The sequence below is a fragment of the Salmo salar genome, chromosome ssa29 (genome assembly GCF_905237065.1).
Source record: "Salmo salar chromosome ssa29, Ssal_v3.1, whole genome shotgun sequence".
Lineage (NCBI taxonomy): Eukaryota > Metazoa > Chordata > Actinopteri > Salmoniformes > Salmonidae > Salmo > Salmo salar.
In genome coordinates this window covers 11,108,583-11,136,001 of record NC_059470.1, presented here as the reverse complement: position 1 = coordinate 11,136,001, position 27,419 = coordinate 11,108,583, and the positions used below count along the sequence as shown (strand labels likewise).

The 27,419-nt window shown below is 42.6% G+C and overlaps 1 protein-coding gene across 2 annotated transcripts in view; it reads left to right on the top strand.

Moving 5' to 3' along the window:
- The first annotated feature begins 1,958 nt into the window (after positions 1–1,958).
- LOC106590128 (plexin domain-containing protein 2) overlaps positions 1,959–27,419 on the top strand; it is a 192,421-nt gene continuing 166,960 nt past the window's right edge. Inside the window, exon 1 of one of the 2 annotated variants that reach the window (XM_045710524.1) lies at positions 1,959–2,479. In XM_045710524.1, the coding sequence (XP_045566480.1) occupies positions 2,380–2,479 (100 nt within the window). In that variant the 5' untranslated portion in view covers positions 1,959–2,379. The remainder of the gene's footprint in view (positions 2,480–27,419) is intronic. The other variant, XM_014180733.2, reaches the window with a different exon arrangement.

Here is a 27,419-nt window from a genome sequence, read left to right as displayed (position 1 = left end):
GAATAGAAAGTGGAGTGGGAGGCCCTGGTGCACAAATGAGCAAGAGGACAAGTACATTAGAGTGTCTAGTTTGAGAAACAGACGCCTCACAAGTCCTCAACTGGCAGCTTCATTAAATAGTAACCGCAAACACCAGTCTCAACGTCAACAGTGAAGAGGCGACTCCGGGATGCTGGCCTTCTAGGCAGAGTTCCTCTGTCCAGTGTCTGTGTTCTTTTACCCATCTTAATCTTTTCTTTTTATTGGCCAGTCTGAGATATGGCTTTTTCTTTGCAATTCTGCCTAGAAGGCCAGTTTTCAGCTGTGCTAACATAATTTCAAAAGGGTTTTCTAATGATCAATTAGTGCCTTGACACCAAGGAAATTGAAGCTCTCAACCTGCTCCATTACATATCCGTCGATGAGGACCTCTTTTTTTCTGTGGTCCATGATCATCTCCTTTGTCTTGATCACGTTGAGGGAGATGTTGTTATCCTGGCACCACACGGCCAGGTTTCTGACCTCCTCCCTATAGGCTGTCTCATCATTGTCTGTGATCCCAATTATAATGTGGGGAGGTCAAAATAATGAAAAACTATACACCAAATCTATTCATTTTAAAATGATTAGTTCTCCTTGCCATTATCATTCACCTGATGATAAGACAAGACATGATTTTTTTTCTTCTTATAATATATTATAGGGGTCCCTGGGTCACCATTTTGCCTGAGAGGGGGTCCCTCTGAAAGAAAAGGCTGAAGACCTCTGCTATACAACAAGAAAATACAAAATATTCCACTTTACATCATTCAACTGTGGCCAAATGACTGATATGCAGAGCTTACTTTGAAAGGGTATGTGGGGAATCATGACCTGCCTAAATGATTATTTCCATTGTAAGCCTCCTAAATCACATGTAAAAGGACCCCTTTATGACCAGAAAATGATTTGTTCATCATCAAGCTTTTCCATGACTGCGGTAGCCTACAGTGGCACAGCCCTCTGAATTCCCTTGGGGAAAATGTCTTAATTGGAAAGATTCCGTGGTCCAACTTGTCTTTCCTGAACAGCAGAGCCAAGTACAGGGGGAGAAAAAGACGGTGAGTTCTAAGGCATGGAGCGCCGCCATTTTAGACCAAACGGAGCCGTCTGGCAAAGGCACCAAACAAGACTTTCCAACCCTGCTGCCAGACACAAGTTACTGCAATAATGGTTGCCAGTTATTTAAAAGGTGAAAGAAGGTGAAGGAATACAACCTTGTCCCTTGATCACAGTACAACTCCTGCTGAGATTGAAACAAGTCTTGCTGAGACTGAGGCTGTCCTAATATGGACACCGTAAATGTCTACATTGTATGGTGATCTGTATTGTTACCTTGAAATAATAGTCTAAGTGTTATTAAATGATTTCATCATGATTTATTGGAAGATAATGTTAACGCCTACAGTCCCTATTTTTCTTGACCTTTTGGGGGAAATTGGCCAGTCGTTCCCCAAAAGAGGGCGCCATTACGGTCCAATCAGGCGATAAGAAGGTGATACCTGTACCACCATCAGCAGAGGGGCGCATGGTTGCCTATATCTTGACTGTAATGACAAAATATTTTCACACAAGACTCATGCAAATAATTAATGCATACTAGTATTTCGGAAAAAGACAGAAATATTAGACAATCCAATATCAGACATTAGCATAGGTCATTAGGAGCGCGCAAAGTGAGCGCGCAAGCACAAGCAGCATATGACTGATAAGGAGAGCGTGTTTTCAATAGATTTTATGGTTGATTGTAAAAAATAAAATAATAATGTTTAATGAAAGAAACTGCCGTAGAGTTTGATATGTCCCTGTTGTGTGTCACAACAGGGACTATGCAGTTATTGGTGGATACCATATTCCAGAATAGAGAATACGCGCATCAACTGCGAGTCTTGCACGGTATTGTTGCGGGACTGGTGGTTTGCACTGACTGTCAAAAGCAAAACACTATATTGGTGGTGGTGAATTGGTGTGACGAGGGAGCGGGGGCAGCTCACCGTCCTCTCTGAGAACGCAACTCACATTACACCTCCTCTTTCCCGGGTAGGAATGAGACCTACGTTTGCGGAGCTGGGATGACCTCAATATTTTGAACCGTGTTGCTTGTTTTAGTGGTGGCTAGGGTCCTCTCTCACTCACTCACTCGCGCACACACACACACACACACAAACAAAACACCACACATCATATTTGCCGTTTGTAAACCAGCGAACAGCGCAGACAGGGTTTGCTCTGCAGAAGGCTGTCTTGCAGACTCGAGAAGAGTTACGGAGTGGAGTCTACGTTTTGGACCCCCTACGACTTTGGTGTATAGAAAATACATTCTAAAAAGAGGAGCAGTGCAATCAGTCGCGAATCTCGAATATGGCGGGGGTGAAAATATTCAACCTTGTTGTTGGAGTTGTTTTAGTTTTGCAGTCTCTTGGAAATGCGTTTCAAGTGCCTGGAGGGGACCTGACAAACGGTAAGAAGACCTCACACTACCTAATATTTGCACCATGAAGACCTCTCCATATTTGGATAGACAATGGTCAAATAAAACACTATGCATATTGTCCTGTAGAAATACGTTTACATTGCTTTATTTATTTTTGCCAAGTGCGTTGTGGTGTAATATGGTTCAATATGGTGCCATTATTTTCACTATTGCTCTAATGGTGTACAATAAGGAAACGAGGTTATTTGTAGACTCATTTACTCTATATTTTACTGTCTTTAAGATTGTCAGAAAATGTTTTGTATGGTAAATACCAACTTATATGATCACCTAGACCATATAGTTTTGATTAATGCTGTGATATTGCGATTTACAAAAAAATCTAACCATCAGCATCCACGACCACTAGAAATAATTTCCATGTTTTTTTATCACGTTGTAAATGGGTTATAAAGGTTTGTGTGCTTGTGAGGGTTGATGAGATGCGTGGTGTGCGTCCGTGTGTGTGCTGCGCGCGTTCGCGTTTGAAGACTGCTGTTATTGGATGTGTGCAAGCTATTGTTCTCTGCTATTTTTATTTCAGTGATCGATACAGCTGTTACATAGGCTACGTCAGAGACTTTATTAGTCTCACTATAAAAATGAGCACAGCACAGCCTGTGTCCCAACATGTTGTCATGGTTATTTATAATAGTATATTGTAAGAAGTGTTGAACGTGTTTTTTTCCCTCGTTTTTCATTATCACATTTAATGTTTTAAATGTATTAGATGTGATTCATGAAGGGCTCGATGAATATAGCAAGCTAGGGTAGGATTTTTGAAAATCAAATAAAAACGTTTTACATTGTGGTATCCTATAAAATCCAACAACCTGCAGTCTTTGGCCCAACTATCATGTTCACAAAATCCTTCAATAAATGATTATCTCCATGATAGGAAATAGCAATAGGGTTTTGGCAGTGGTGCACCCCTTCAGCCATCTGAGTTTAAGTGACTGGAGTGCACTTTAAGACTGGTCCCAGATAAGACCAGGCCCTGGCAGTGGTAGTGCTGTCTACCACTGCCAGGGCCTGGTCTTATCTGTGCTCCTCTTGTGCTTCTCCATTGTTCCTCAAGCTAGGTGGGAGGTCGATGGCATCAGATTTCCATTACACAAAGTAATCAGTGGCGGTCCTTTTTTTATTTCTATTACAGCATATTGGATGACTGTCATTCATATTCCATTCACCCAGTTCAATGTAAAAGCGATAGGTTTAGGCTACTACATGCTATTTGAATTTTCCCTATACCCATCATGAGGTTGCTACAACCTATCCAATGAATGAAAGTTTACAACGTAAGTGCACACAGGTTGAGAGAAAAATTTGAGGTTACTGACAGTGACACATTCAATTCCGCCTTGCACACTCTTGCCATCTAGCTGATATAGGGTGTAATCATTAGTCCAACAGTTGCAAATGAGAGTTTCTATTGGACAAATTCAGGTATGTTCATCCCCGTTTTGTTCCATTTGCTTCCGTTTAAGAAACATTTTTCAACAGAATCGGTGGAATTAATACACCCCTGATCACTGTAAACACAGTTCACTTTCATAGCAACCACGTTGTATTCCTTCCCGCATCTATGCACTCTCCTCCTCTCACCTTGTCCCTTCGCTTCTGGACTTCAATGCACAACACATCAGCTGTATGAGACCAGGCGAAAAAACCTTTCCAAGCCAAACCATATCATAACCGCCACACATAACCTACATCGTTGTCACCATATTAGCTAAAGTAACGTCATATTCAACATAGCTAATAGAACTAATACGTTAGTAAACCTGCTACAATCATGCAGTAACGTTACAGTTTACAGTGAGTAAGCAGTTACACCAGTGGGCCCTGGTGGCAATAAATTAGTAAAACCAAAAGCTTACCTTGACTTGGAAGAGTTCCAGTATTGTGTTGGATCGTCATAGCCAGCTAGCTAACATAGCATCCCTCTGTTTGAGCAGGTTGTTTGAGTAGGCTAAACTAGCTAACTGCATTTGCTAGCTAAGTAAGTGATGCTGAAATAAATAAAAAAATGTCTCTCTATTTCTCTTGCTTCTCCTTCATTTTTGAGGAATTTAATTTGTTCAAAACTGTTCTCTCTCTCTTTCAGTTAACTACTCACCACATGTGCACTGCAATGCTAGCAAGCTGTAGCTTATGCTTTCAGTACTAGATTAATTTTCTGATCCACGGTGGACAACATGTCAGTTCATGCTGCAAGAGCTCTGATAGGTTGGAGGACGTCCTCTTGAAGTTGTTAATTACTGTAAGTCTATGGAAGGAGTTGAGAACCACAAGCCTCCTAGACTTTGTATTGAACTCAATGTACCCAGAGGAGGACAGAAGCTAGCTGTCCTCCAGCTACACCATGGTGCTACCATACAGAGTGCTGTTGAGGCTACTGTAGACCTTCATTGCAAAATAGTGTGTTTTAATCAATTATTTGGTGACGTGATTATGTTTGTTTTATCTAAAAAAGGATAACTTTGAATGTTTTAAACATTTTATTTAACATGAAATTCACTGAGGATGGTCCTCCACTTCCTCCTCTGAGGAGCCTCCTCTGCAAGTCATTGAATTACCTACTCCTTGAAATTTGCAGTTGTCTAAAAAAAGATATATATATATATTGCTCAAAACATTTTATCCTTTAGTGCGTGGTCTCAAACCCAAACCCTAGGCAACACAGGGAAAAGGGGGTGATTTCAATGATTGACTTGGCATAGAGGAACTTTGTCAATACTTTATCCTCTTGAATAAAATACAAAATAGCTAGCAAGACGGAGATCAGAGGTCATTTTTAATGAGTGAACTTCGCAAGTGGCTAGTTTACAGCAACTACCTTACCTAAAACCACTGCAAAGGTTTTGCCTGCAAACTTGTTTTGAATCATGACGTTCTGCCTCGTGATTTGTCCACAGAATTTATTTTTTCTCATCGACGAAGTTCCTCTATCCCAAAAGAGTCGCAGTGTTGCCTAGGGTTGGGGTTTCAAGACTATTTAGTGTGTGTACTTTACTATATTTATACTTACGATATCATTTAACAGTAAAAGTTCAAACCTCACTGGAGGACGTCTGTTGTGGAGTGTAGAGAGATAAGATGTGCAGGTATTTAAGCTTTATGGGAGAGTTCCTCTTTCTTCTAAGTTTACCTAGAACAACCTGTACAAGTCTGTCAGTCTCCACTTCCAAAGTTCAACAACCACACACTTTTAATGAATAACCATAATTTAGAGTATCAAGTATTGGTATTCCTGAAGGAGATGCAAATCTTTAAATTGAGTGAGGAAACTTGATGATCCACCCTCTCCAGCATGGGTTCTAGTGGACAAGGTCATACTGTCCACCAGGGCCATAGTGGGTGAGTCCACCTAGGGAAGACTACAATCTCCACAGGCCTCTAGTGGATGTATAGTAAAGGTGGACTGTAAGCAGGGTTTGACAGGTTCAGAGTTCAAAGTGCCTGTAACGACCGTCGCAATGAGGGGACCAAGATGCAGCGTGGCATGTGTTCATGATTATTTATTTAAATCAGAACACTAAACAAAATAATAAACAATGGAAACAAAAGCGCACAGTTCTGTCATGTAAAACACAAAACAACTACTCACAAAACACAGGTGGGAAAAGGCTGCCTAAGTATGATTCCCAATCAGAGACAGCGATAGACAGCTGCCTCTGATTAGGAACCATACTCGGCCCAACACAAAGAAATACAAAACATAGAATGCCCACCCCACACCCTGACCTAACAAAATAGAGAAATAAACCATCTCTCTCAGGTCAGGGCGTGACAGTGCCACCATTGCTCATCAATAAGAAGCAGATGAAATGCGGTCAGGAGATGAAGCAGGAATCCAAATAGGGGGGTTTATTGCACAGACATATGAGCACATGGGGAAACATAAAAATCATAAAAATCCAGACGGAAAATATTTACACAAGAAGCAACCTAATATCACACAGTCAAACTCTCAGTCATTTAGTAAGTTCAACATTCTGCCATTCTCACTGTTAAACATCGCACAGTGTTCAAGACAACAACTCTTTATGTCAATCATTTGATCTGATCAGTCAACACCAGTTTTTTTTCTAAAGTAATCTAGTATCATTTCATTTCAACCCAATAAGCAAAAAAGAAAAACTGTACCAATCTTCATGTTAAACATGGATAACGTTGTAGTTTACTAGAGAAATTCAGGAGGGAGATAAACACATGTTAACATACAAGCATGACTGACAAGTGCAAAAGGGATAAATAACAAATGGATCTTACTATACATGGACTGACAGGAAATTAAAAGGATCTTAATATGAACATTTATACATGTTCTTCAATAATGGAAAGTACTCACTTATCAGTCACACACCACATGGAAAGGAAAACATAAGCTGGCTGCCCCATGTATTCACCAACAGGAATAAGGAAGAACGGAGTGAAAAACTGTTGCTTAAATAGTCAATGGCGCTAATGAGCAATGGAGGCAGGTGAAGTGAGTGGCAAGGGAGGTGCGTGGCCAGAGCAGAGGGAAAACCAGAGGTGTGTTCAATTTGCTTGAACATTTGCTACGTTGTGGAACAGTTTGTACTAAACGACACGTTTCTCCAAAATGTTATTGTACGTTCTTGAACAGATTTTGAGGTACTTTTTCTCCCATTTGGTGAGTGTGGCAAGGTGTGGCTTGAAGCAATGAGTGATGTATTTAAAGGGCAGTAGCCATGCTGACAGCGTTCCCCAACACACAACCCAATCCCTCCCCCATTTTCAACTGGTCGTGTAGTACAGCATCGTTTCCGTTCATTTCAACACAGCCCATGAGCCTTTGTAACAGGGAAGACTCCGATCTCCACAGGGCTCTAGTGGATGAGTCCATACGGTCCACACAGAGAAGACTCCGATCTCCACAGGGCTCTAGTGGATGAGTGCACACTCTCAAGTTAACTTATTGAGAAGCATGCAACTGGGGAACCTTATGCCAACACTGGTTCTGTTTACAGACATGCTCCTGTTTCCCAGAGACTATTAATTGCTGGCAGGGGAATTTCATCACATATTGGATAATGGTTAGAGAAAGGTATGGTTCCTGACAGCGACAGTAAATTAAAGCCTCCTCTGTGTGTCCGTGGGCATTTGTGGAGAGCTCTTCTGAATGTGTGTCTTTATTTGAGAGAGAAAAACAACTATTAGTATGTGATTGTTTGAAATGTACATGCACACACACGCATGCACACACACGCATGCATACACACGCATGCACAGCTTTGTTTTCGTGAAATTTCAGTATAAAAATGTTTGACCATTCAAAATCATATTTTCCCTAACCGCTGAAACGTAACCCTTAACCTAACCCTAACCCCAAAAACCCTAACCTTAACCATAACCCTAACCTTTACCCCAAAACCCTAAACCTAACCCTTAAGCTTAAAATAGCATTTGAACAAATTCAGGACCTGAAAAGAGTTATTGCTTTCCTACCTTATCAGGACATTTGGGTGAATTGTTAGGACATTGTGGTCCTGATAATGTAGGAAAACAAGTACACACACGAGCACACACACACACACACACACACACAATAGATATTGTGTTGTCTTTACTGCGCTATTCACCATGTCAGGTACTTTGTCTTGGTTTATAGCGCCAATCAATCTCCTTGGTCAGCCCGTGTTGCATGTGGATCATCTGGCATTAGATCCTGGTTAGGTTAGAATAATCATGAGCTCACATTCTATCTAGAGGACTCAGGATCTGGGCCTTTCAGAGATAAGGTGTGAATTAAAGTGTCACCCTGAGGTTATAGAATCAAATAATTACCACGCCATCGATTCCAACCACTACCTGTTTTTCCTCAAATGCAACAAAGTTTTCCAACCTCAACAGTTACTAGCAAAACACATGGAAATGGATCTATCTGTCAACCTCTAAAAGGCTTGGAGAAATTCACAACTTCAGAGATCTTTCCAGGTGCTTCTCTCTCTGCCTCTGTTCTATGTAGGGCATTATTTTTAGAGTAGCTATCCAGTGAGGTGCTTCCCGTGTCATAGCATTGACTGACCATATTTTATATTTTATGGCAGGGGATTTCAACTGGGGATCTGTAGCCCCCTAGGGGTCTGCTGAGTTACTGCGGTGAGTCCGCAAAAACTATCGCTAGCAACAACAGAATAAACAAATGTTGAATTACATACCTACGGTAGAAAAGAGGACAATGTTTCTTGTTAATGATGTCAACTTTATTTTTCAACTACACAACTACACACACTGGAACACACTTTAAAAAGCACATGTGAATAGGCTACCAGTGCGGCATGTGCCTCTGGCTGCTTGTAAGCTTTCTACACTTGTACATACAGTGCCTTGCAAAAGTATTCATCCACCTTGGCATTTTTCCTATTTTGTTGCATTACAACCTATAATTTAAATTGATTTTTATTTGGATTTCATGTAATGGACATACACAAAATAGTCCAAATTGGTGAAGGTAAATGAGAAAGATTACTTGTTTGAAAAAAAAAAAATTAACGGCAAAATGGTGTGTGCATATGTATTCACCCCCTTTGCTATGAAGGCCCTAAATAAGATCTGGTGCAACCAATTACCTTCAGAAGTCACATAATTAGTTAAATAAAGTCCACCTGTGTGCAATCTAAGTGTCACATGATGTCAGTATATATACACCTGTTCTGAAAGGCCCCAGAGTCTGCAACACCACTAAGCAAGGGGCACCACCAAGCAAGCGGCACCATGAAGACCAAGGAGCTCTCCAAACAGGTCAGGGACAAAGTTGTGGAGAAGTACAGATCAGGGTTGGGTTATAAAAAAATATCTGAAACTTTGAACATCTCACGGAGCGCAATTAAATCCATTATTAAGAAATGGAAAGAATATGGCACCACAACAAACCTGCCAAGAGAGGGCCGCCCACCAAAACTCACAGACCAGGCAAGGAGGGAATTAATCAGAGAGGCAACAAAGAGATCAAAGATAACCCTGAAGGTGCTACAAAGCTTCACTGTGGAGATTGGAGTATCTGTCCATAGGACCACTTTAAGCCGTACACTCCACAGAGCTAGGCTTTATGGAAGAGTGGCCAGAAAAAAAAGCCATTGCTTAAAGAAAAAAATAAGGAAACACGTTTGGTGTTCACCAAAAGGCATGTGGGAGACTCCCCAAACATATGGAAGAAGGTACTCTGGTCAGATGAGACTAAAATTGAGCTTTTTGGCCATCAAGGAAAATGCTATGTCTGGCGCAAACCCAACACCTCTCATCACCCCGAGAACAACATCCCTACAATGAAGCATGGTGGTGGTAGCATCATACTGTGGGGATGTTTTTATCGACAGGGACTGGGAAACTGGTCAGGATTGAAGGAATGATGGATAGCACTAAATACAGGGAAATTCTTGAGGGAAACCTGTTTCAGTCTTCCAGAGATTTGAGACTGGGACGGAGGTTCACCTTCCAGCAGTGACCTTAAGCATACTGCTAAAGCAACACTCGAGTGGTTTTAGAGGAAACATTTACATGTCTTGGATTGGCGTAGTCAAAGCCCAGACCTCAATCCAATTGAGAATCTGTGGTATGACTTTAAGATTGCTGTACACCAGTGGACCCCATCCAACTTGAAGGAGCTGGAGCAGTTTGCCTTGAAGAATGGACAAAAATCTCAGTATATAGATGTGCCAGGTTTATAGAGACATACCCCAAGTGACTTGCAGCTGTAATTGCTGCAAAAGGTGGCTCTACAAAGTATTGACTTTGGGGGGGTGAATACTTTTGCAAGCCACTGTGCATTTTTGCTAACACATGGCTAATCATCATTTAACCAGCTAAACAGCTGCTCTTAGTGATAATGTGTTTGAAATAACCTTTCTAGCCAGTGCTGCGTTCACGTGCTTGTCGAAACTTAGACATTGCCGACTTGCTAACTGGTTGAACGCGGCACGTGTATAACTATAACCAGTCGGAGATGTCATGGTTTCCTAGTTCCAACTAGCAAGTGAACAGGAGGCTGTGTTGGAGTTTACACTTTCAATTATAATGTGGGGGGGGTCAAAATAATGAAAAACAATCTACCAAATCTATTCATTTTAGAATGTTGATAACTTATCCTTGCCATTATCATTTACCTGATTATTAGATATATATATTTTTTTCTAATACATGAAGGGGGTCCCTGGGTAAGAACAGGTTGAAGACCCCTGTTTTATGGTGAGTAGAGTCTTTCTCCTTTCCTAGATAGTACATTAATAATAGACAGGGGGTAAAAGACAAGAAATACGATAATGAACATCAGCCGTGCACAGTAGATCACCTGCTGGGTGTTGATGAACGGTGGTGATTCAACATGTAGAATCATTGGAAAATTCATCGAAAATTATGGCCAATGATCTGTGGTCAGGGGCGATAGGAAGGCCACCCGCTGCTTTAAACCGTCTGTCGGTGCAGTCTGTTTTGTCTCTAAGACTTTCCAATATGAAGTTCACTGGTATCTGGGACCTTGTTATGTACAAATCACGCGGAGACTTACTCACACACTCTGGTTCTGTATTTAGCCAGCATCCACAGCAGCAGAGGACAGGGAAAATAAACACATTTTATTGGCTACATTTTAAAGGCTACACACACAGAGCCCGACACACACACACACACAGCCACATACACGCACACGCACACGCACACTTCCTCTCATAGTTATCAGTGAGAGGAGCTGTGGCTTACATCTGGATGGCATTAGATGACCCCATGGGCTTAACACATTTCTTTGAAACATTCCCGCTCATCCTCATAGCCATGTGACATGATGCCTGTGGGGATGCCAGTGGCACGCTCACACACTGATCAGAACAGAACGTATGATTTTGGGGTTAATTCTCACCCTGGTTCCCTCTCAGAGAGAGATACTGTAGGCCGCTTCAGTGTGTGCTGCTTGCTAACGCTGCGGTCTGATTTAAATGCCTGCGAGGAGGACTGTTAATGTGCTAAGATTGTGGTTGTTTGTGGAATGCCATGTGGAAGTGGAGTGCTCTGTTGTATGGGATTCAGGGACAGTGCTGTTCAATGCTGCGTTGTGCTTTGCAGAGTTGAATGGGTTCTCAGTTAGCGAGTGACTTAACCATGACAGGCAGTTATCCACGACCCTAGTTCTGGGACCCCTGCTTCTCATCCATCATAGTGCCACAGGCTGCCTCCGTTCTCACACACACACTGATACACACACTGACACACACTGACACAGATACAAGCCACACTTGTACGCACTCAGACACAGAGTTGATGCAGTGGTTTCTTAGCAGTGCCACACATAACCTTCAAAAAGCTAATACAGTTTTGACCTTCACGGCTAATACAGTCTATCTAACTTTTCTGGTGAGGTGTCTTCGGTGTCTTACTGGCAAAACGGGCCACAAAAGAGCTCTTTCTGTCTGTTCTGAAAAAAAATGATGTTGAGTCAGAAAGAGGAGAAGTGCGGGAAGTTTATAAGCCTTCTCGGAAGGAATTTCTCTCTCTGTCTCTCACTGCACATTCTCTATCCGGTCACAATGAACCAGAATGCGTGCCAAATGGCATCATATTCCCTATGTAGTGTACTACTTTTAACCAGTGCCAATAGGGCTGTTTGGGCAATTTGTGACGCAATACCAGTCTCTTTATTGGCTCTCTGAAGCTTCCATGAATGGACGGAAGGCGGTGGGGTGGTTGGAGCCGAGGAATGGGTGGTGTGGGTCATTGTCTTTCTTGCTCTATATATGGTGTCAAGCCCTTTATGCCACGCAGGACCTCGATGGTGCGGTCCCATACCGCAACAGGGCAACACCAGGCTCTCGCGTTAGTCACACCTCGGACCCTGTCATCTCGGGTCCACCCCTTCGCTCTGTGAAGAACCCATATAGATGTAGGGGTTAGGGGGCATGGGATAGATCTTTAAGGGTAGAGCCAGAGAGAGAGGGGCGAGAGGTGCTCAATAGGTACAGAGACAAAGTAAAGTATGCAGTGGTTAATGAAACCTGGTGCAGTTAAGCTGCAATTTATTGCCAGCTATTGTCTTTCATGTCGTTTCCAATCTCTTTCGTGTCCATCTCTGCCCTTTGTCTCACACAGTCATTTTCTTAGCCTTTTCTTAGAATTACAGTAATCACTCTCAGTGGGGTGTGTGTTGTGCTTTTGTCTTGTGTTTATTAGATAAATATAAGCACTTAAGACTGGATTGGGTTTGTTAGGCCCCCTATAAAAGTTTGAGGAAGCAGGAATTGATGGATTAAAGGATTGGTGTTGACTATAAGTGACTTTTATTGAATAAACTGGATCTGAATGGGCTTAACTGAGTGCTCTCTCTGTTAATAGAACTGAATGGTTAGAATTCAATTCGCCATGCATGATAAACCCTTTGATAAACAGCCCAGCAGGAAAGGCTTATCATAGTCTATGACAACTGATCTCAGACCAGCCACTGAAACGGAGATGAATCCACAGGTAGAGCCTTATCTGTCGTCTGGCTGTCCCAGCAGCTGTATGATGCTTCCTTTGGCTCAGCTGGGTAGTCTTAACAAGAAAGATAAATAAATGTGTTTTTGAGATGGAAGGATTTTCACCGGGCTTCATTCGCATGCAGGGCAGATGTGAGTGTGGGATGACAAAGGAGGAGAGGAGATTTGGGGAGAGTGCACTCCCTTACCTCTCCCCCATATTCTGCTTTCTTTCCTGAGCAGGCAAGGGTACTAGTGTAGAGGGGTGATAGTGTGGAGTGAGTTAGGGATGGTAGTATGCAAGACCACATGGTAATAGGGCATGGGCTATAAAGGCAAGTATGTTGCACCTGTATAGTCTGTTCCGTGATAGAAAGGCCATACTCAATCATGTACGGTTTGCATGTTGTCCTCAGCGATCAACAAAACCATGGGAAGTAGCTGAGCTCTCAAATACCTCATAGCTGCTGGAAATGGCAGTTTCATAGAGGCAGTACCTGAACACATCAGTCATCCTGTCGGAGGAAAAACCTCTATCTCCAAAAATGACACTTTTCCGGAATTTTTGGGAAAAACATATTTTGAACCTACATTAATGAAACATTAGGAGCAACTTTTGATACATTTTCTTGGTCCTACAGTCATTACATTGTCAGAGTACATAAAGGGGCGTGGGTAGTTCTTCAGACAGTGATACAGCGTTGCTTTGATCTAAGCTAAAGCAACATCTTAAAGCAGCCAGCCAGTCAACAGAGAGATTAAGGAGCATAGCCCTGAAACATGATACACTTCAGCAAGTATAACACATTTCCCTGAGTTAGACTAAGAGTCAGCTCAGCAGACTACTGGGTTTTACAAGAGCAGAGAGAGCAGCTCGCTGCCTCAGAGGAACTGTCTGCCTGTGTAACGCTATATCAGTTATGTGTTGTGTTGTCTACTCTGTATACTCTGTATTAGTGGTCCCAGGTGGGTAGTGTCAGTTAGCACGCCGCCTCAATGCATACAAAATTGATACTCACATGACTGTAAGTTGCTTTGGATAAAAGCATTTGCCTGATGGCATATTATACAGTACCAGTCAAAAGTTTGGACACAAAGTCATTCCATTTTTTTTTTTTTTACTATTTTCTACATTGTAGAATAATAGTGAAGACATCACAACTATGAAACTATAACACATATGGAATCATGTAGTAACCAAAAAAAGTGTTAAACAAGTCAAAATAGAGATTCTTCAAAGTAGCCACCCTTTGCCTTGATGACAGCTTTGCACACTCTTGGCATTCTCTCAACCAGAGGTAGTCACCTGGAATGCATTTCAATTAACAGGTGTTAATTGACATTTCTTGAAGTTCTTGAAATTTTCTTCAAGTGCAGTCGCAAAAACCATCAATCGCTCTGATGAAACTGGCTTATGAGGAACGCCACAGGAAAGGAAGACCCAGAGTTACCTCTGCTGCAGAGGATAAGTTCATTAGAGTTAACTGCACCTCAGATTGCAGCCCAAATAAATGCTTCACAGAATTCAAGTAACAGACACGTCTCAACTTCAAGTGTTCAGAGGAGACTGTGAATCAGGCCTTCATGGTCGAATTGCTGCAAAGAAACCACTACTAAAGGACACCAATAAGATGAAGAGACTTGTTTGGGCCAAGAAACATGAGCAATGTACATTAGACCGGTGGAAATCTGTCCTTTGGTCTGAAGTGTCCAAATTTGAGATATTTGTTTCCAACCACCGTGTCTTTGTGAGACGCAGAGTAGGTTAACGGATGATCTCCGCATGTGTGGTTCCCACTGTGAAGCATGGAGGAGCATGGCTAAAACAGCATGGCTATCACAGCATTCTGTAGCGATACGCCATCCCATCTGGTTTGCGTTTAGTGGGACTCTCATTTGTTTATCAGGACAATGACTCAACACAGGTGAAGCTGGTTGAGAGAATGCCAAGAGTGTGCAAAGCTATCATCAAGGCAAAGAGTGGCTACTTTGAAGAATCTAAAATCTAAAACATATTTTGATTTGTTTAACACTTTTTATGGTTACTACATGATTCCATATGTGTTATTTCATAGTTTTGATGTCTTCACTATTATTCTACAATGTCAAAAATAGTAAAAATAAAGAAAAACCCTTGAATGAGTAAGTGTGTCCAAACTTTTGACTGGTACTGTCAATATATTTTTTTATTAATGCTGTGGAACATAGATGGGATGCCGGGTTGTTTGTTTGGGATGGACCCCGTGGAGAGGGAAACTGAAAACGTCCTGTTAAGTGTGTCTCTGTGTTTTTGTGTGTGTATGTGTGTGTGTGTGTCTGTCTGTTTGTCTGTCTGTCTTTTCTCTCTCACTGTGTGTTCTGTGTGCGTTTCTGTATGTGCATATGTACACCACTCTCTCTCTCTCCATCTATTTTGTGTGTTGAGTGTTGACAGTTGTATACCACTCTCTCCATCTCCCTCTCGCGCTCTGTTTTGTGTGTGTGTTGTGTTGACAGTTATATACCGCTCTCTCTCTGTCTCTGTATTTCTCTCTTTCTCTCTCTCTTAATTCAATTCAGTTCAATTCAAAGAGGCTTTATTGGCATGGGAAACATGTGTTTACATTTCGAAAGCAAGTGACTCTGTCTCTCTCTAACTCTCTTTCTCTTTGTGTGTGTTGGTGTGTGTGTTGAGTGTTGATAGTCATGGGAGAGTGTGGAGTGTTGAATAACCCTTCTGGGTGTTTCATGAAGGAGGGCCAAGGCCTTCAGGGGCCTTTCAGTGTGCCCAGGCATGCTGAACGGAACACAAAGGGCCAGGGGAGGACTATCTCACCACGGCCCATCAGCAGGCTTCATTTCCCCAGCCCAGCGGGAGCAGTGGCTCCCCTTTGTACCAGACCAAGCTGTGTCACTATCTGGGGCTAACAACATGCTGCTACATGTCTTTGTAGCATGTGTGTGTGTGTGTGTGTGTGTGCGTAAGAGAGAGAGAATGTAGGTGTGTGTTTGGTGTTGTCATTCTCTCAACGTTTTTATATCAAACTCGAAATGATAATCATCAATTATTTTCATATCTCATATTTATTTTTTCCTTTGCTGTAATATGAAATGAAACCCGCCAGGAATAATAATTCAGTGTAAAGGTTGGAAAGTTTCCCCAAAAAGTTCCAAGGGTATCCTGTCACAGCGGTCGATGAAAGGGGACCAAGGCGCAGCGTGTAGAGTGCTCATTCTTACTTTATTTCACGAGAACACTTAAACAAAATAACAGAACGACAGCCAACAGTTCCGTAAGGTACTCAGACCAAACGGAAAACAACTACCCACAACCCCAAAGGAAAAACAGGCTGCCTAAGTATGGCTTCCAATCAGAGACAACGAAAGACACCTGCCTCTGATTGGAAACCATACCCGGCCGAACATGAAAACCAACACATAGAAAATGATAACTAGAACAAACCCACGTAGAAACAGAAACCCCAAAATACCTACAAAACAAACCCCCCTGCCACGCCCTGACCACTCTACTATGGCAAATTACCTCTTACAAGGGTCAGGACGTGACATATCCAGCTTGCCAGCTTCTCACTTAGAGTTGTTCTACTGTTGATGCTGCTCTGTACTCAGCGATATTAGTGGTAAAGATGTTTTGAACTGTCTGCAAGTCCAAGCAGAACTATGGGATTCCTTCGTTCTGAAAGCAACAACACAGTCTTTGTTTCTGTGCCTGGAAAGAGGCTGTGTTGCTGCCGGGCAAGTCTCTCCCTCTGCCAAACAAACTCATCCTTACAACCAGCAAACATGCCATGCAGCAATAACAGTCAATGAAGTGTCTTGGGTTAAAAGAAAATAATTCACACTACCACAAGTACATTTTTGGGTCAGAAATGGGGAGGACAGATGCTGAAGTCAAAGTCATGTTTTTGTGAACTACCACCTCTGTCAGCAAATGGGTAAATATTGTCTCTCTCTATAACTTTAAGACATTTTTTTATGAATAATAAGGACGATTCCCATAGTCCAGTTAGCTTTGAGATGATATTTCATTGTCATATGGGTGTTTACTCTATGGATGTTATTTTGGTTGTCGTCAGATTCTCCATTCACAGAGATGGGCGGGTGCTCCTCTTCATGTCATTTGTGTTAAATTGATTTTATGGAGAACTAAATGCAGCAGAAAATAAATTAGCTCCGATTTGGGGGAGAACTGAGAAAGTGTTTTCGCCTATCGTGTGTGTGGGAAAGCAAGAGGAAAACTTTGTTTGGTCATTTGTTTGTGCATACTGTATACTGCAGGCTAAATGACTAGATGGATTACGAGCGCAGCTCTGCTTGTAGGGGGTCCAAAGTTAGGCTTGGTGTTTTCACTAGTCACAGGGTTAGAAAAAACTCCTGTCCCTTAGTGTGATAGTTTCACTCGTGATCTACTTAGTGGTTGCTGTTTTGGTGTAGGCCAGCAGATCAGGAGATACTTAGGGACTCTGAGGAGCTGCCTGGAAAGGGAGGATCCTGGTTCAAGGACTCTCCCATCAGCCAACAGTGTTTGTTTGAGCGAATGCTCGATGCCTGGCGCTTCTGACCTGTCCTGATGTTTCCCAGCTGTTGGGACCCTGCCCCTGTCTAAATGGGTCTCAAATGGCACCCTATTCCCTATACTACTTTGGACCATGGCCCATAGGGAATAGGATGCCATTTGGGACACGGTCTGTCGGCAGAGAACTCATCCCTCCCTCCCCACAATCCACAGGATGTGTGTTTCTCGTGGACTCTCACTCAAACCAAATATCTACTCTGGGATTTTTAGTAACCCTAATGATCATTAACCTAATGATTAGAAATATTTACACAATGTAGAGGAGTGATCAACCTCTGGCTGACATTATGACATCATGGCAAAAAAACGAAAAATGAAGCAAAAAACCTTCCCTGGGAGTCTTCGTTAACACGATGACTGCGATTGTTTACCTGAGTCGTATTCGAAAAAGGAAAATGAGCGTTTCTTATTAGATAAGTTCAGGCTAGAGAGCTGCATTGCACCTGCGTGTCCCGACAAAGTATTTGGCCACCGTCAGTATATTTCAAGCACCTCTTTGTCACACTAATCACACACGCTCATAGGATAATTCTGCTGCAAGTTCAGTAGCCTTCCTCTCTTCTCTTGGGTGTGCGAGATAAAATATGCTTCTGCGTGGTGCCAATGAAATAGCCTATAGGCTATATGCATGGGCAGAGAAGCATACACAGTTGTCTTTCCATGTTAATTAACTTCCTAAATATTATAGGCGATAGTTTAGGCTCCGCCATTGACTGGAAATAAATATTGATCACACGTTTTTTTTCTTCTCTGCCTGAAATTGGTCCCGTTCCCAAAGTTATGCAAGATTATTTTGAAACGGTTGTCTATCTGTTTTGTAGGCTATTTGCTATCTATTGTATTAAAAGCACCTCTGTTGCAATATTCATAAACTAATAGCCTAATTCTTGATGATTTATGTTCAGTATCCTATCTTTCTTCTCTTTTGCTGGGCGTGCGAGATCAAGTGCGCCTGTATGTGTAGTCTCAATTAAATAGCATGTAGACTAGGCTATATGGACGGAGAAACACCGTGCAGTTGTCTTTAACTCCCCAAATGTGATAGGCTTTAGTTTAGACTCTGACATTGACTGGAAATAAATATACTGCTCAAAAAAATAAAGGGATCACAACCTCTATGGGCTAGGTGGCGTCCCACCCGTGGTGCACTCCATCAACAGCAGGTGCATTTCAAGAGCGGCAAATTTGAATCCAAATAAATGTCAAAATTCAAATTTTTCAAACATACAACTATTTTACACCCTTTGAAAGATAAACATCTCCTTAATCTAACCACGTTTTACGATTTCAAAAAGGTTTTACGGCGAAAGCATAAATTTAGAGTATGTTAGGACAGTACATTTACAAGAGTTGTGTGTAATGTTGTGCCAATTCAAAGACAGGCGTCACCAAAACCATAAAATCAGCTAAAATTATGCACTAACCTTTTACAATCTCCAACAGATGACACTCCTAGGACATTATGTTAGACAATGCATGCATTTTTAGTTCTATCAAGTTCATATTTATATCCAAAAACAGCGTTTTACTGTGGCGTTGATGTTCAGGAAATCGTTTCCCTCCAATAACCGGCATTCAAGTCAGCACCACAAATTAAATAATTAAAATTAGAAAACATTGGTAAAATATTATATTGTCATTTAAAGAATTACAGATTTACATCTCTTGAACGCAATCAACTAGCCAGATTTAAAAATAACCTTACTGGGAAATCACACTTTGCAATAATCTGAGCACTGCGCCCAGAAAAATACGCGTTGCGATACAGACTAGCCGCCATGTTGGGGAGATCTAAAATCAAAAATACTATGTAAATAATCCATTACCTTTGATTCTCTTCATCAGATGTCACTTCCAGGTATCACAGGTCCATAACGAATGTAGTTTTGTTCAAAAAAGCTCATCATTTATGTCCAAAAATCTCCGTCTTGTTAGCACATGATCTAAGCCCGCCGGACTTCACTTCATGAACGAGGGGAAAAAATATATTTACGTTCGTTCAAACATGTCAAACGTTGTATAGCATAAATCATTAGGGCCTTTTTTAACCAGAACATGAATAATATTCAAGGTGGACGAATGCATTCTCTTTTATAACGTATTGGAACGAGGGTACCCAACATGAACTCGCGCGCCAGGTGTCTAATGGGCCATCATCGTTCCATGAATCTTGTTCGGTCAGATCTCCCTCCAGAAGACTCAAAACACTTTGTAAAGGCTGGTGACATCTAGTGGAAGCAATAGGAAGTGCCAAAATATTCCTCAGCCCCTGTGTTTTTCTCCTCCCAGACCTGGACTAAAGCATCCGCCAACTCCTGGACAGGCTGTGGTGCAACGTGGCGTTGGTGGATGGAGCGAGACATGATGTCCCAGATGTTCTCAATTGGATTCAGGTCTGGAGAACGGGCGAGCCAGTCAATAGCATCAATGCCTTCCTCTTGCAGGAACTGCTGACACACTCCAGCCACACGAGGTCTAGCATTGTCTTGCGTTAGGAGGAACCCAGGGCCAACCGCACCAGCATATGGTCTCACAAGGGGTCTGAGGATCTCATCTCGGTACCTAATGGCAGTCAGGCTACCTCTGGCGAGCACATGGAGGGCTGTGCGGCCCCCCAAAGAAATGCCACCCCACACCATGACTGACCCACCGCCAAACTGGTCATGCTGGAGGATGTTGCAGGCAGCAGAACGTTCTCCACGGCGTCTCCAGACTCTGTCATGTCTGTCACGTGCTCAGTGTGAACCTGCTTTCATCTATGAAGAGCACAGGGCGCCAGTGGCGAATTTGCCAATCTTGGTGTTCTCTGGCAAATGCCAAACGTCCTGCACGGTGTTGAGCTGTAAGCACAACCCCCACCTGTGGACGTCGGGCCCTCATACCACCCTCATGGAGTCTGTTTCTGACCGTTTGAGCAGACACATGCACATTTGTGGCCTGCTGGAGGTCATTTTGCAGGACGCTGGCAGTGCTCCTCCTTGCACAAAGGCGGAGGTAGCGGTCCTGCTGCTGGGTTGTTGCCCTCCTACGGCCTCCTCCACGTCTCCTGATGTACTGGCCTGTCTCCTGGTAGCGCCTCCATGCTCTGGACACTACGCTGACAGACACAGCAAACCTTCATGCCACAGCTCGCATTGATGTGCCATCCTGGATGAGCTGCACTACCTGAGCCACTTGTGTGGGTTGTAGACTCCGTCTCATGCTACCACTAGAGTAAAAGCACCGTCAGCATTCAAAAGTGACCAAAACATCAGCCAGGGAGCATAGGAACTGAGAAGTGGTCTGTGGTCCCCACTGCAGAACCACTCCTTTATTGGGGGTGTCTTGCTAATTGCCTATAATTTCCACCTGTTGTCTATTCCATTTGCACAACAGCATGTGAAATGTATTGTCAATCAGTGTTGCTTCCTAAGTGGACAGTTTGATTTCACAGAAGTGTGATTGACTTGGAGTTACATTGTGTTGTTTAAGTGTTCCCTTTATTTTTTTGAGCAGTGTATATTTGACTCTGCTTGCAAATCGTCCTGCTCCTAAAAGTTATACAAAATGTAGCTCAAGTCAGGTAAGTGTCCACTCTCCTCCTATTTTCTGGCCCAACTCTACTCCGTTTCAAACTATGTCTACCCTATTGACAGATGTAGGCCAATAATATCGATGGCCTAACATAATGGGTAAGAATCTCTGGTATTTAAACATTTTTTATTGATCTTGCCTGGCAAAAAATTCTGGGACCGGGGCTGCAAAGCAAACTACACATCTAAAATAACATTGCGGGACTGCGGTTGGGTTCGGGACCGCAGTTGGGTTCGGGACCAGTTTGGGTGGGAGTCGGACAAGAAGTCAGCGGAAGCGGGCGGGCGCAGTATGAACAGAAGCGGAGCGGGACGAATAAATCAGTCCCGTGCAGACCTCTAGTTCAGGCATTCCCTCCCTGTTTGAGTCCGTTTTCTTCCGCTTGGTGCCTAATGTATACGACCCGGATAAACCATGCATAGGGAAGGCTGATTAAGATGTTGATTCCCATCCTTGTCATACAACAGGAGTTTCTGGTAAAGGCTGTGTGGTTGCTGCCAAGTGCTCTCAGGCTCACGCCTCTTCTTACTAACTGCCTGGGAGGCTTCCTGGAGCTCAACTCAGACACAGAGCTTGTTTTTAGGCTTACATACTGTAACGGTAGGTGTGTGCATGTGACTGGCAGGAAGCTCTGCCCAGGTAACCGGAGACTCTCTCAGTGAGGCCTGTGTTAATCCTGTGGAATGCCCCGTGGCATTTCTGAGAGTTAATTGTGTTCTGTGGAGAGAGCATTTGTCCCAATTGGCACCATATTTCCTTCATAGTACTTTTGACCAGAGCCCATAGGGTGCCATTTGGGATGCAAATTTGTACAGTCTGAGATGAACAAACAACACCCCTCTTGAGCAATAGGTGTGGTAGAGTTTACACGTGACTCAGAGGTCCACACTATTTCAATTGCACAGGAACACTAAATCAAAGTTTGTGGTAGAGTGCAGACATTTCATAATGAATTGGCTGGTCTGAATGAGAAACGTTGGTTGTGAAAACATTGGTTGTTTTTCCTCGCAGCTAGCACCTTTATTTGCCCCGGGTTTTTGATGTTTTCAGCAATGGCCTTCGGCATCTGCTGTTGAATATTGGAAGGAGAATGTTCAAAGGCCGCTTTTGTGGTTTTCTTTTGTTTACGTTTATTTAACCAGGTAAAAAGAGCTGAATAGTATGCCTGGGTCTGTAGAGCTGTTCAAGGTTAATGTATTTTCTAAGCAAGATACAGTTGAAGTCGGAGGTTTACAAACACCTTAGCCAAATAGATTTAAACTCAGTTTTTCACAATTCCTGACATTTAATCCTAGTAAAAATTCCTTGTTTTAGGCCAGCTAGGATCACCACTTTATTTTAAGAATGTGAAATGTCAGAATAAGAGTAGAAAGAATGATTTATTTCATTCATCACATTCCCAGTGTGTCAGAAGTTTACATACACTCAATTAGTATTTGGTAGCATTGCCTTTAAATTGTTTAACTTGGGTCAAACGTTTTCGGGTAGCCTTCTACAAGATTCCCACAATAAGTTGGGTGAATTTTGTCCCATTCCTCCTGACAGAGCAGGTGTAACTGAGTCAGGTTTGTAGGCCTCCTTCCTCGCACACGCTTTTTCAGTTGTGCCCACAAATGTTCTATAGGATTGAGGTCAGGGCTTTGTGATTGCCACTCCAATACCTTGACTTTGTTGTCCTTAAGCCATTTTGCCACAACTTTGGAAGTATGCTTGGGGTCATTGTCCATTTGGAAGACCCATTTGCGACCAAGCTTTAACTTCCTGACTGATGTCTTGAGATTTTGCTTCAATATATCCACATAATTTTCCTCCCTCATGATGCCATCTATTTTGTGAAGTGCACCAGTCCCTCCTGCAGCAAATCACCCCCACAAAATGATGCTGCCACCCGCGTGCTTCACAGTTGGGATGGTGTTCTTCGGCTTGCAAGCTCCCCCTTTTTCCTCCAAACATAACGATGGTCATTATGGCCAAACAGATCTATTTTTGTTTTATTTTTATTTCTCCAAAAAGTACGATCTTTGTCCCCATGTGCAGTCTTTGTCCCCATGTGTTTTTTTTATGGTCGTTTTGGAGCAGTGGCTTCTTCCTTGCTGAGCGGCCTTTCATGTTATGTTGATGTAGGACTCGTTTTAATGTGGATATAGATACTTTTTTACCTGTTTCCTCCAGCATCTTCACAAGGTCCTTTGCTGTTGTTCTGGGATTGATTTGCACTTTTCGCACCAAAGTACGTTCATCTCTAGGAGACAGAACGCGTCTCCTTCCTGAGAGGTATGACGGCTGCTTGGTCCCATGGTGTTTATACTTGCGTACTATTGTTTGTACAGATGAACGTGGTACCTTCAGACATTTGGAAATTGCTCCCAAGGATGAACCAGACTTGTGGAGGTCTACAATTTTCTTTCTGTGGTCTTGTCTGATTTATGTCAAGCAAAGCGGCACTGAGTTTGAAGGTAGGCCTTGAAAGACATCCACAGGTACACCTCCAATTGACTCAAATGATGTCAATTAGCCTATCAGAAGCTTCTAAAGCCATGACATAATTTTCTGGAATTTTCAAGCCGTTTAAAAGGCACAGTCAACTTAGTGTATATAAACTTCTGACTCACTGGAATTGTGATACAGTGAATTATAAGTGAAATAATCTGTCTGTAAACAATTGTTGGAAAAATTACTTGTGTCATGCACAAAGTAGATGTCCTAACCGACTTGCCAAAACTGTAGTTTGTTAACAAGACATTTGTGGAGTGGTTGAAAAACAAGTTTTAATGACTCCAACCTAAGTGTATGTAAACTTCCGACTTCAACTGTAAATGAAGAGGTCACAGGACTAACCCTGTGTGCTAGGTCTTCATATGCATAGTGCACAATATGGGGAATGGGGTCCCATTTGTGACACACGCTATGTGTCAGTTGTAATGTCCCTCTGGTCTTGTGTATATTTCAAGTTGTTTTGATGAGTGGGAAGTTCTCAGGTGGTGGTGAGCTACACTAATCTCATCAACAATACTCCTAATTGACTCTGATTAACTGTCTTTTGTCTACTGGACCCCGGATGACACTAATTGCGATAGAGAGCAAATTAATCCTGGCAGATTCATTAGGAATTCATTAGTCATGCCATTACACACCAGTAATTGATGCGCCCTCCTCCAATGAAGGGGTCACGACAGGTTGTAGACGTGACGTCACTCAACCATCAGTACTGACTGGTCCGTGGGCGGTGATGGGAAGGAAGCGTGGCTGGTGGGCGGAGATATCGGAGGACAGGCTCACTGTAAAGGCTGGAATGGAATAAATGGAACGGTATCAAACACAAAGATGTGGTCTCCTTGTTTTTGATACCGTTTCATTCGATCTTTAATCTTTTCCAGACATTATTATTAGCCGTCGTCCCTCCCTCATCCACACCAGCCTCTATGATCTATGGGGACACAGGATGACTCGTCTCTTAAAACATCCAGTTCCTGCTGAGCCTAGGGGGGGGGTTATGGGGTGTCTGGGGGAGATTGAAGGATTGAGATATTGATGAAGTGTCAGCCTGACTCTCTCCCTCTTGGGTCCTTTCCCTTCTGCTAGCACTGCCATACAAAGTAGCCAAGGTGCCAATGCGATGTGCATTATCACGGCTCTGGCGTTGTGAGCTGCTAACCAAACTCCGTCTCAGCGCCTTTTAGTAATGCAATAAATAAAGGTTTGTGGGGGATTTAATCCGAGATCTGTCGGTCTATCAATTTATCCTCTGTTAAATATTTTTGGCCCTAGCGTTGTAGAGCTGCCAGTAGGCCTATCAGAGGCGCCGGTCAAACATCAAGTGTCCAATCCAAAGAACTGTCTGCTCCTTGATGTATGCAGTACAAGTCTTTTCTATTGACTTTGGCTGAAATATATCGACGAACCGATGAGGAGAAAGAACAAAAATGTCTTATTTGGCTTTTTTTTGTTGCCTTTCCCAGTAAGGGAAGTGTTTTGCATATAAAAGAGTATGCTTTCTAAGCAAACTAGTGATTCTCTGATATCAACAAATCCCCCACTGTAGATGCTATTTCCCTTTTTCTGGATGAGATGTAAAAAAAAATGTCCGCATGCAGAGGAGCCATTTTTCTGGCAACATTTTCCTCAGTGAGTTGTTTTGGAGATGAGCCCAAACAGAGCCTGGAGAGAAATACAGATGCTGAGGGAAAGACTGTTTTATTGTCTGCACATTATTTCTGGAAGTAATTAGGATTCAACAAACTAAATGGATGGATGAACGCACAGAGTTTATTAAAAGGTCAGTCTCCCTCACTCGGATGGCGTTGGCTGACTGTGTGTGTGTGTGTGTGTGTGTGTGTGTGTCAGAGGATGCTGGTGGGAGGAGCTATTGGAGGATGGGCTCATTGTAATGGCTGGAATGGTATTTTTGGAACAGAGTCAAACATGTGGTTTCCATATGTTTGATGTGTTAGATACCGTTCCATTAATTCCATTCCAGCCATTACAATGGGCCTGTCCTCCTGTGTGTGTGTGTGTGTGTGTGTGTGTCTCTGTGTGTGTGTGTGAGAGAGAGAAAGATAGCGAGAGAGAATATTGAGCAGTCACTCTACACCGAGACATCCACAGCTGCCAAGTATTGACGATGTTTCTCCTAACAGGTAAACTGATGGCACAGATGAGTTATTATGGGATAATTCTTGAGAGAGCGATAGAAAGAGATGGATAAAGATGAGGGGGAGAAGACAGATGGTGAATGAAAGAGAGGAGAGAGAGAGGGAGAGATGGAGAAAGTATTTTCCTACTAGCGCTGACTTTACTGATAACTACTTTGAGGGAAAATGTATGACTGTGGTATGTGGTTGTCTTACCCAGCAATCTTAAGATGAATGTTCCAATTTAAGTCGCTCTGGATAAGAGCACCTGCTAAATGACAAAAATGTATTTATTATTTATTTATTAGTATTTTCCTATGTGCACTGCTGGTAACTATACTGAACAAAAATATACAATGCAACATGCAGCAATTTCAAAGATTTTAGTGAGTTACAGGAAAGCAGTCAATTGAAATACATTAATTAGGCCCTAATCTATGGATTTCATATGACTGGGAATACAGATATGAATCTGTTGGATCAGAAAACCAGTCAGTATCTGGTGTGACCACCATTTGCCTCATGCAGCGCGACACATCTCCTTCGCATAGAGTTGATCAGGCTGTTGGTTGTGGCCTGTGGAATGTTGTCTCACACCTCTTCAATGGCTGTGTGAAGTTGCTGGATATTGGCATGAACTGGAACACGCTGTCATTCACGTTGATCCAGAGCATCCCAAACATGCTGATTGGGTGACATGTCTGGTCAGTATGCAGGGCATGGGACAGTTTTCAGCTTACCAGAATTGTGTACAGATCCTTGCGATAGGGGGCTATGCATTATCATGCTGAAACATGAGGTGAAGGTGGCGGATGAATGGCACAACAATGGGCCTCAGGATCTTGTCATGGTATCTCTGTGCATTCAAATTGTCATCGATAAAATGCAGTTGTGTTTATTGTCCTTAGCTTATGTCTGCCCATATCATAACACCCCCCCCCGCAACCAGTGGGCACTCTGTTCACAACGTTGACATCAGCAAACCGCTCGCACACACGACACCATACACTTGGTCTGTGGTTGTGAGGCCAGTTGGATGTACTGCCACATTCTCTAAAACAACGTTGGAGGTGGCTTATGGTAGAAAAATCAACATTTCATTCTCTGCCAACAGCTCTGGTAGACATTCCTGCAGTCAGCATGCCAATTGCACGCGCCCTCAACTTGAGACATCTGTAGCATTGTGTTGTGTGACAAAACTGCACATTTTAGTGTGGCCTTTTATTGTCCACAGCACAAGGTGTACCTGTGTAATGATCATGCTGTTTAATCAGCTTCTTGATATGCCACACCTGTCGGGTGAATGGATTATCTTGGCAAAGGAGAAATGCTCACTGACAGGGATGTAAACAAATGTGTGCACAAACTTTGAGAGAAATACGTTTTTTTCTGCATTTGGAACATTTCTGGGATATTTTATTTCAGTTCATAAAACATGGGACCAACATTTTACATGTTGCGTTCATATTTTTGTTATTGAAGGTTGTCTCACCCAGCTATCTTGAGAAGAATGCTCTAATTGAAGTCGCTCTGGATAAGAGTGTCTGCTAAATGACTAAAATGTAAATGTAAATAAAAATGAGCGAGACAAGGAGAACCGATTGGGAGATAGTGCTGTGATAATGATTCTCTCCCACAATCAGTTTTCCTATCTGTCCTCGACTGTGTCCAAAATGGCA